An 11862-nucleotide genomic window follows, 5' to 3' on the forward strand; every position below is an offset into this window, starting at 1 on the left:
TTCCGATGTCTGATTCATCGATCTTCTCCAAATCTCGCCGGAGATGACACTCTTTAACCTAACTTCTCGCCGAAAGTGAAGTGAGAAGAAAGATAGACCATCCACCATTGTTGTCTCATCCTCACCCACCATCGTTTTCTCTCTCTCATCCTCCGTCGTGACCGTCATCGCCGTCCACCACTTCCTTCTCTTCATCTTTATTTTTATTTTTATGCTTTTCTGAGTTTGTTTTGAGTACTAGAATTCTGGATCTGTTGAAGTTTTTCAAGCAATTTTTTTTACTCTGAAACCGACACAAACCACCCGAACAACGCCGTATCCGAAAAACCGCAACCCGTGCAAACCGTTTTGCATTGCGGACGAAATTGGACCTCATGGTGGCAACCGCGGATTGGCTCGGATTTGGGTTTTCGGTCCACCCCTACTATAAATACCCTTCAAACATTCACCATTTCTCACACCCTCTCATCCTCTTCCTTATATAACAATGTGTTTCTATCGTTGACCTTTCATAAAAAAATGCTACTTTGGTAACTCAAGGATTGTATGAACGGTCGATGAGGATGGTGACACGATGCAAAGAAGCGCGGTTTGTCTAGATGTAAGGTTGACCATCATGGTCTCTTTGTCCCTAGAAAGGAAACAAACCTTACCCTCAACCCCCTTCCCCCACCATCCTTTTCTCCTTTTCCCTCCCCTCCTCCTTCCCCCTCCATCAACTTGCACCACTAGTTTAACTTTAGGTCTTTAATAGGTTAACATTAGGTAATAAACTTAAAAAGCTTCAAACTTAAGCTTTATTTTATTGTAAATGTATTAATATATTAATAAAATGAGATTTTATTTGTATCATTTTGTCCTTTTAATTTTCTTTATATTTGCATTTATTTTACGTTTCTGTCATTTATATTTATGTAATCGAAATAATATAGACCACAATCTCTTTAAAAATCTGGGCAAAGCATATTTCACATTATATAATCCAAAAAACCTAATATTTTTTTTTCCAGATTATATAATCCGAACAAATGATATTTAAAAAAAAAATAGGGAGCGTGAGAAACTGATAGGATAGGTGGAAAAAGTAATAGCCTAAAAAAAAACCTAGGAGGGTCTTATATCAAAAAGGAGTGGTGAAAAGCAAACGCACAAGGAGGCCCAGTTAGATTCTTCAGAAAGGAGGCCCAATAAGAATTAAACCAAAGCATAAGCAACACCACTATAAATAAACAAACAAACCTGAAATAATCCTAATACTCAAACTTTTCATCCAAGTCATCGTCATCTTCTTGATCGCAACACAATAAGCATCTCAATCCTCGCCGATTGAAACCCGGAACAAAACTTCTCACGTAGAGCCGGTACTCGTTGTTTTTCTACTTTTCGATTAAATTTCTTTTCTAGTTTCTTTGAATATGATGAATTTATTCAATTTTGTTTCCTGACATGTTTAACCATAATTGATTCTGTGTATATCTGTTGTAGCATCGTCATAAAATAATTTAATAAAATAATTGTGTTTCTACTTTTCTTAGTTTTCTGGCCAGATCTCTTATTTGTTTGATTATTAAGCGCGTTCATGTTATGTTTACGCAGCAGAGACTAATTAGGTTTGATGAATATATTAAAATTGGCTGCAAAAATAAAACTAAAGTAAATCAATAATAGTAACATGAACTTAATAGTAAACTTTTGGGGTTGGCTGCTACTCGCAGTTGTTGTCACTTGATTGAGTTATGTAATTAGTAATTAAAGATGTTTAATGGTTTGTCTATTTTAAATCTACTCTAGCTTGTTCCTTAATGATGGGTTGAAGAAATGTTTACTATCCCCAATTATGTTATACCTAACCCTAATTTTGAATGTTTCCCTAACCCAATATTGGATCTTGTTTCTTTTATTTGTTTTTTCTATTTGTTCCACCCTCTGAAGCCCCGATACTTCAAAAAATGACGAAAAATCGTATCTGACACGTATCCGATACCGATACGCCCCTATGTGTCCCGATACACATATTAGAGAAGTATCGGGTAATTAACTTAAAAATAAAATTACCGATGCGTGTCGGATACAACTAACTTATACCTCCGATATGGCTAAATAAACCGATACATTTTTTATATTTTAAACGTATCCCAGCCGTATCGTATCGAGAATTTTGCAAATCTTTTTCCATATCACCGTATTGGTATCGGGGCTTACACAGGTTTCACCTCTTTACTTTTATTAATTGCTTTTGGAATTTGTTATTGTTTTGTTCCAATTCTGTTATCAGAAAATTCAAAATTCTCCTTTTTGTGTTTGTTGTGCTTCTTGATTTATTTTATTATTAGCTTTTCTTTTTGTTGAATTTATGTGTAACTGTTAGATACAAAACCTAGCTTAGACACTAGTACAGCGACACCTGGTTTTACTGACACGGCCACATCAAACACATCACGAACCTTGGTTATGGCATATTTACTCATGTAAAATTATAGCTTATGCCTCTAAATTAGGTAAAATCTAATGAAAACCTTTAGCTCAGGGACAGATCTAGTGTGGGGCCAATGAGATCAAGCGACCCCACTTGCCTCCACACATGTGTATTGTATTTTTAACCCAAATTTAAATATATACTTAGTTTGACCCCTCTTTATATAGTATTATTGTCTTCACATACTCTATTTATTACATATAAAAAATTACAAAACTAAGAAAGATCCTAACGAGTGTTCTAAGAGCACTAGTTAATAAATCAGAATAAGTAGTTTTTTTTTATAAAAAGTTATTATAATTATTATATCGATACAAATAATGCTTATTTTTAAGATACAATTTTCTTTTATGAAATCTTTAACCAATTACCTCAGAGCATATCATTGGCAAGACCATACAACTACTATTATAATATAAACTATTCTTATATTTGTTGAAAAAGGTGGTGACTGACGCTACGTTGGTGGTGAAAAAAATAATTAATTATGGTTATATTTTTTATACTCTACTAGAAATGGACAAATATTTTAAAAAAATCAACATTTTAGGGCAATTATAAATATAACTTGTATAATTTTCGCATGCTTATGCGTTTATAAATTTTTTATGATATAACTTAACCCCACTTATTAAATTTTTTGGATCCGTCACTGCTCTAGCTTATGCCTTGTATTTTACTCATTAAATACGATGTTTGTTTACTCAACAAGAGATAATTTGGGTCAAATATGTGTATTTAGATGTTTCCTACTCTTGGGGGTGAAAAAATATTTCTATTATTCCATGTTATGCAATAATGTTACCATGATTTTGGACTTCTGTATCCATGCATGAATTAATCAAGCTGAATTTTCTTTATTATATGATCCTTATAAATGAATATGATATCACATGGTAATGAGTGTAACTCATTTTCCACAAATGAATTGTAGACGATTTTCATTGTAAATGCATTGCATCAAAATAATTTAGCCTCACCAAAGTTTTTTTTTTTTTGTATAATTAGTTCATGGTTTCTTTCATAATTTTGCCACTCTAAAATATTATGTCTGAATCTACCCATGGTTCAAGTCTTGGCATACAAAATACTAACATAACAACTGGCATTTACCATTTTAAATTAAGAAGTTTCCTCTGATTGTTTTTTTTTTTTTAAGCTTTGATTGATTGATAATGCTTTTAATTGGATTTATCTTATTGCTTGTTTGCAGCAACAATGAAGAGTTGTGAAAAACTTGAGAATGAGTTGCCTGATTGTATTATATCTTATATCTTTTCCAAGTTAGCTTTGAAGGATTTGTTGAAAACTAGTGCATTGTCCAAACATTGGATTCACGAATGGGGATTAAGGATTGACCTTAACTTCGATCTCCATACCATGTTTGACTATAACACAATTCAAGACTTACCAAAAAGCCTTCCACTCTCACACTTTCAACATGAATTTTCCACAAGATTGGATCAATTTATGCTCCATTATAAAGGTGCCATAATCCGTTCCATCCGAGTAGAATTTCCATTAGGTAATGAACATAGGGATGCCATTGATAGATTGATCTCCAAAGGGATTGCTAAGGGTGCCAAACATATTGAACTTCTCTTCTCTTCTGAAACAAATGATACTACTACTACTACTGAGTCTATTTTGCCATACAATTTTTCCCTTATTCTCTTACCTGACAATGATTCTTTGACTTATTTGCACCTACAAAATTGCTTCTTAGTAGACACCAAAGACATCTCTGGATTAAAAAATTTGAGAACTCTTGTCTTACATCTTGTTGATGTGAATAAGTCACTGCTTCAGACTCTATGTTCAAATTGCAACCACCTTGTAGACTTCACCCTTGATGATTGTAAGATCACTTCTAAGTTGATAGTAAAAAGTCCATCATTGCTTCGTTTGAACATTGTTAACTGTGGGGTTTACTATCGAAAGCTTATAACTATCATTGCATCAAATCTCTCATCCTTGGAATATTCTTGTGTTGAACATTATTCAGTACACCCAATGAACATTCAAGCTCCTATGTTATCCAAGTTTAGCTTTAGCGGTGACGAGTTTTCAAAGCCTATAGGGTTCTCTGGATTGAAGAACTTAACAACAATTATATTTGATGGAGTACTAATTGAAAATCTATCCACACACATATTGCCTCATTTGTTTTCTGAATGTCTTCAACTTGAAGACGTCACCTTAAAGAACTGCTTTCTCATAAGTTCAATAAATATTACAAGTTTGAAGTTACGTCAGTTGAACATACTTGGTTGTGGCCGGGCGAACGGGTCTCCTTCTGAGATAGCTATTGATGCATTAAATCTTTCATCCTTTGAATATACTGGGTATACCACAAGGATAATTTCTTTTATAGCTCCAAGGTTATTGAAGGTTTTCTGGAATACATCAGAGAGAGAGAATACACCACAACTTTTTGATCCAATTGCAAGTTTACCACATATTGAGAATTTAACTATGATCATTGGCACTTTACAAGTGAGTCATTCAACAATATAGTGTATTCCAGCACTTCCTAGGTTTCTTTCAATTACGTTGTTCACTAGTTGCCTTTTAATTCACTTTATTATCATTGTTGTAAACAGGTAAAGGAATTAGCGAAAGTCTTGGTTCGGTTTCAAAATCTTAGACAATTGGAGTTACGTATTGATGGAGCATGTGATCCTAGTATGGACTACTTTTGGCTTTTAGATACTGCAATGGCTTCTCAGCATCTCCAAAAACTTACTCTTAGAGTACGTCCTTTAAACTTTTTTTTTTTTTGGTTATTCACTTTTTTTTTAACTTGAATGGAACTAGAAGTTTATTTTCCTTATTTAATACTTGCAATATGTTTGTTTGCATGTATTAAGAAATTTATAATTTAAACTTATTTTAATATTATCTATATTAAGATGGCAATTTCATCCATCAACTACAAAATCAATCTAATGCATCCACAACACAATTTTTTTAAATCGGTTGGATTCAATCCATCTATTTAAAAATATGGACAGATCCAATCCATCCAAATTATTTTAAAGATCCAATGAGTCATTTTAAATGTTAATAAAAATTGCAAGACGCTATAATCATTTAATAACTCAATGATAAATATTTTAACGACAAATTACCATAAACTATTAGTGTAAAAATTCATGTAAGAAACTATTTTGCGTAGTTCATACGTAAAAGATCGATTGGTGTACTAATGTGAGTACCAGCAGTGTATGTAATTATATTGTTTTTGTTTTTGCTTAGATATGAGCTTGTTAATATTTTTGCATATAAAAAAATTGTGAGAAATTTTGTAGAGCCCAAATCGTATTGTTTCACATGGCTAGTGTTTTTTATAGTGGCGGATCTTCAGTTAATTTGTTGGAGGTGCCAAACTTCTATGGAATATATATTAAATGGTTTCAATAGATATCAATAATATTAATAACCATCCTAGTGGTAAGAATTGATTGAAAGTAGCACGGGAATAGGGATTCTTTTTTTGGTATAAACTGGGTATCCTTCTCGCCAGAGGCGGACCTGGACTGACAATATTAGTGGGGCACAATTCTTTGTCAAATAATTAATGTTTTGTAACTAAAAGCTAAAATCAATTTCAATTTTATTTTAGTAACCAAAATTGAAAGTTTATAAAGAAGAAGGAAAAGGAGAGATAATCTAAAACAGATTGTAGTTAAAAGAATAAGAAAAGATTGCCTGCATATTACCAAAAAACAAAAACTCAACACTAAGGTTCAAGATTAAACTTAGTCCCACATCGGCTAATTTTAATACATTGAGAGGTGAGCTATGTTATAAATAAAGAGTCTACAAGCTCAAAAGATACAATTAAACAAAACCTTGCTTGGTGGGTCCATTGGTGTGTTACTTTTAACAAAGTAACGTTTAGAATATGAGCCAAATGCAAAAGGCAGAGTCCAATTAACAAAAATATTAAACATTGGGCCTGGACTGGCTGGTGTGGCACTTGCCACATTGGGCCTAGTTCAGGTCCGCCCCTGCTCCTCGAGCAACTGCAGAGACTAATCCCTCGAGCATTGTAGGACCCAAATGGGAGGCAGGCTCTCCCTAAGAGTTTTAACGCTGCTGCATGCTCAAGGCTGGATTCAAATCCATGACCTTGGTTTAAGTTAGAAGAGACTCGTTCCATCTTATCTAAGCGATCTTGGGTGAACGGGAATAGGGATTCGAATCTCCACTAAAGCGTTTTTTTTAATACAATATTTAAAATTAGAAGATAAAATGTTAAAAAAGAAGAGATGGAAGTCTCGAATATACTACAGCTAATATTCTATATAAGGGAAACCTGGGGGATGCCATGGCCTCCACCAGTCTCTGAAGAGATCCGCCACTGGTTTTTTAGAACCCATATTTAAAGTCCACATCCTATTAGGGACATTGCTAAACGGGTAGGATAGCTCGTTTTCACAACTTTAAATGTGAGTGTTAATTGTGAGTGTTAAAGATTAGGATGTGATATTACTGATGTTTTCGTAATAATAGCCATTTAAGGTGACATTCTTTTCTTGTCTTCTCTTGTGTTTCAAAGACAGTGAGGAAGAATGGGGTTTAGAAGGGTGATGGAGGGATAATGATTTTTGGGTTTGTGGATTGAATGAAAGATTTGAGTTTGAAGAATTACTTTTGGGTTGAGAGAATATGGAGTTGAAGGACGATTGTAGGGTTTATGAATATTATTTCAATGATTAAATATTGTATAAAATAGTATTATTGCTATAAACAAATTAGTGGTGACATAGATATTATATGTATCCGCGTAAGCGCAGCCAGATCATTATTGACAAGGTCACGTCACCAAATTTGACCTCAAATTGGGTGAGGGATCAAACTCAAAAAATTGAATTTGGGAGAACAAACAGTTGAAATTTTAAATAGGGGACTAAAACAAGGAAACTAAAAGTGCATATAAGTCAAAAACCATTATCAAACAACTCTATTTTTGTCTTGTGTGTTTATATGTAAGTTATAATAGTCTACTGGCTAGAAATTCACCTCATAAAGGTGAATAAGTTGTATATGATAATGGAATTTTAAAATTTTCATAAATGTAATATGTTGATCGTTATTTTCATCTTTCAGATTAGAAATCTACATCCGGAACATTCACATATGGCTGAATTTGAGAGGCCAAAAAGAGAATATGTGGGTTTTTATCATAATGATTTGAAATATGTTGAGTTTCGTGGTTGTGTTTGCTCCAGAAATGTTTTTGAGTTAACTAGTCACCTATTGAGAAGTGCAAATTCGCTTAAGAAAATGACTTTCCGTTCCAGTGATAGAGTCTATCTTGGAGGTGGACAATGGACAACTTATTTTAATGATCGTGAGAAATGCTATCTAGGTGGAAGATGGATTAATGCATGTGGTGGTGATTGTTGGTTAGGAAAGAATGTAATTCACGAAATGCTTAAGGATGAAGTAAACGAACAATGTCAACTTATAATTATGTAGTGTCATTTTATTTATTTATAACTAGTTTTTACTACTATTACTATTATTATTTGTAATTAATCTTTTTGGAAAACTTTGTATAATTTACATTATTTATGAATTACAATATTTACTATTTTTTGGGTGTTTTTATTTTATATGAAGGAACTAGTTACAAACCCGTGCTTCGCACCGGTTGAATAACGTATCTTGTAAAAAAATTGTTCCAACGGAAAAATGAGCAAATTAATGAAATATTGCACAAACTCTATTTATCTTTATCAAAATATTTATGAAAGCTTTACCAAATCTTGATTCATGAAAAGAGGATATATTTTGTTCATGAGTCCAGGAAAACATCATTATAGTTAAGATGAAACTAATTATGTGCAAATTACGATTACATATTAGCCAAAATTATAAAAGCGAGTTCTACTGTCACAAAGTTACTAGAAAGGAATTAACATCAATATTTACATGACAGAAAAGGAACAAAAGACACAACATCCCCAAGTCAAGATTGTTTTGGATTAGAGTTAAGACGATTTGTCAAAGTGACGTTGGCGGATGTTGAACAACGAATATTTATTTGAGATGTTCAAGATCAAAGATTAGTTTACCAAATATCTACACTTGGAATTTTGATCAGGTTAAAATTAATTAATAGTAGAAAGGAATAATCCACATTCTTCTAAGTGGCCAATGAAGGAAACAATTTACACCCAAATCATGGATTAAAATGAAAAGATTCGGAAGAATGTCTCTTAATGAAAGACGCCACAAAACACAAGATGATTACAAACAACCACTGTAGACCAAGATTTTCGGGTGTCAAGCCATTGATTGGACTTGAACCTTCAATCTACCGGACTTGCTCGATTTTATTCTTGGGAAGGGAAAAAGAGATTGAAAAACCCTTTTTGGATCCGGGGGTCGGTTACGATTCGGGAAGGTGTTAGGCACCCGCGTCGTTCACGGTACTCCGTGAGAACCTCTTTCTAACTTTATTTTTATTTGAAAATTTATTGATTAAAGTATGAGTGAAAGAATGGAGGGAGAAGAAGTAGGAGTTTTGGTTATTTTTATTTGATCGATTTGGAAGGAATAAAGCCTCTGCCTACGTACCCTTTAAAGGGATCAAAACCGCCGTAGTTCTCTCTTAAAAAATATTTTTTGGTGGGTTAGGTTGATTTTAGTTTGCTTTGAAAAAAGGTTTTAAGAAGGGTTGCGAGACCTCAAGGTATAGAAGAATGAAATGAGAGTGAGGTTGTTTCATTTTATTTGCGAAATTTAGTCTAAGTTCAATTAAAGCTTCATTGAAAATTTGATTAAGAAAATAAAAAGGAAAAACATCTTGGATTTGGATCCAAGGTTTATTAAGAAAATAATTTGACTTTTGCTTATTTGAATTTTGAGATAAAAATGGTTTTTCTAATTAACGGAAAGCTAGCGTAATAACGACGTAAAAAATAAAGCGAGATAAAAGCGATAAATAAAGTGATAGTGTCGGTGCTCGTGTCGGTGTGTGCAATTACCTACATTATTACAAAAATTCCTAGATACATTCTATGTCCTCTTTGCCAAGCTACAAACCAATGGTAACAAATATACATCCATTTCCTAGTTATACACACTAAATATCATGGGATTTAAATAACTTGCAAATAGGAAAAGAAAATGCGTGAGATTATACTAAAAATTAAGGCAAGCAAGATATAGCAAGATAAATAAGAGACTCAAATGCGTGATGTTAAAATTTTTAAAGCAATGCACATAGTAGAAGTTGAAGTATTAAAGCAAGATTAACGAAGAAAATTATGGAATAAAAACATTTAAGTGCATGAAATGATGCTTTTAAAATACTAACGCAAAATAAGAATTCATGGGGGGTTAAAGCATTTATACTACTGAAACATAGACACAAGAATTAGTTAAAATAAATGCAAGAGTTTTTCCTTAGTAAAAGTTTATATACATAAAAAAGGGTAAAATGCAGACATAGGGGGTGCAGCAACCATTGCAGGGGTTCAAACAGCAAGACTGAAAAACATGACAGCAAGCAAAACAATAGGCTTAGTCTGCACTGGGCTTGGATCGAACCAAAGAAGCTGGACCGGTTCAGGAACGGGTCGGTTCAACCGAACCGGTCCAGCAAGAGTAACAAAAACTAGTTTGGCAAAAGCAGCTTCTTAAAAAGAACTCAGCAGCATCGCTGCCCTTTCCTTCTTCCTCCATGTTTTCTTTTCAAAAAAATAAATTCCCACATGAATCAAAATTCTTCCCACTTAACACACAATTCAAAAGGCAAGCACATACAAACTAATTTGCTCCTCTTCTCATTTTCTAAAATAGTTTTTGAAATTACACACAATTCAAAAGGCAAGCACATACAAACTAATTGAGGATACTAGATCTAGGAAGCAGAGAAGAGAAGAAATTACCTCTTATTTCCTTTGATGATTCAGTTCAGTTCTTCTCTCCGATCTCTTCACAACTTGGCTCGACTTCTTCTCGATCCCGTCACAGCTTGTACTTATACCACCGGTTTGGTTCTGTTTTGCTCCTTCTTTGAACTTTCCGATGGTGTCCGTAGTCGTCCGAGTTCGGTTCCGTTCTGTGCTGACTAACGCTTGGGAAGAGCTTCGGTTTGTATATGGAACCTTGTGATTGCTTTGTGTCCGATTCAGCTTGTTTGAAGCAATTTTGCGTTTATGAGGGATAAGAAAATAATGATGGATTCAAAATTGTAATTCTGGAAATTTGTTCATGAGTTGTTGGTGTTGGTAACGAAAATATGAGGAGTTTTGATTTGTGTGTGAATGAAATGAAAATAAGGGATTAACGAAGTGAAATAAATGATTAATGGATGAATCGATTTTGAAGTGTTGATATGTTTGTGATTTGAACTTCTGTTATGAGATTCAAAAGGAATTGGTGGTTTGCATTTTGTATGATTTTTGAAAGGAAAACGTGATTGGTGTTGGATTGAAATTCTGGAGGTGTTTATGAGATTGATGGTGACCTTGTTGTAGTTCTTTGAAGAAAGTTTAAGAAGAAAAGGGAATTTGATCTTTCTTGTGAGGGAGCCGTAATTGATTGGTGTTATTGTGGAATTCAGTGCCCCCCCTTGCCAATGATTGGAATGATACTATATATAGTGACCAACTAGGTTAAAAAGGATGAATGGACTAAATACTAAACTACCCTTAATGAAACTTGGAGAGAAAGAAAATGCTTGGGATGCTCTTTAGACCAATACCAATGTAACAAGTGGACTTAAACAAAACAAATTGTTGATAAAAACAAAATAAAAATGACATTAAAAGCAAAAAGAATAAATGGTGAAAAATGAAATAAAATAAAATAGAGTTGTAAAATAAGATAAAAGTGATAAAAAAGTAATAAAATTTAAAGCTGTCGAAACTTCGACTGAGACGACTAAAACTCGCGGTGTTTTTAAAACACGAACAAAACTTTTTAAACGGTTTAATCATACGGACAAAAAGAATTTACCTAAAAAGGTCTATTTATCAAAGAAATGAATAAAAGACTTTAAAAGCATGCGTAAAAATTTAAAATGTCTAAAAAAACAAATAAAGCGATTTCAAATAGATAAAGCGCGAACAAAATTTTACTTGCAAGATAAAAGACTTTAAATTACTAAACAACGACTGAAGAAATTTTAACTGGTTAAAGCGAATAAAAAAAGAAATTAAGTCGTTTTGAAATATAGACAAAAATGGGTAAAAACAGAGCAAAGTGGTCAAAATTTGGGGTATGACAACCACATATAAGAACCTTAGGTCTTTTTTTTTTTTTTTTTTGATAGAAGAGCCTTAGGTCTTTGTCTTGAAAGGAATGGCTCAAATGACAGCAAGGTATTAATGTTTTTACCGAGATGGAAACAATTCCCAGAAATT

General features: G+C 33.2%; 1 protein-coding gene across 1 annotated transcript; it reads left to right on the top strand.

Moving 5' to 3' along the window:
- The first annotated feature begins 1252 nt into the window (after window positions 1-1252).
- On the top strand, window positions 1253-8078 carry LOC146909683 (uncharacterized). The gene is made up of 4 exons (XM_085727661.1): window positions 1253-1361; window positions 3690-4972; window positions 5080-5229; window positions 7592-8078. Exons 2-4 carry the CDS (start codon window positions 3695-3697, stop codon window positions 7961-7963), a joined length of 1800 nt encoding a protein of 599 aa, XP_085583787.1. The 5' UTR covers window positions 1253-1361; window positions 3690-3694; the 3' UTR covers window positions 7964-8078.
- The last annotated feature ends 3784 nt before the right edge of the window (window positions 8079-11862 follow it).

The sequence above is a fragment of the Medicago sativa genome, chromosome 7 (genome assembly GCF_051527215.1).
Source record: "Medicago sativa cultivar Bolivia chromosome 7, Bolivia_mono, whole genome shotgun sequence".
Classification (NCBI taxonomy): Eukaryota; Viridiplantae; Streptophyta; class Magnoliopsida; order Fabales; family Fabaceae; genus Medicago; species Medicago sativa.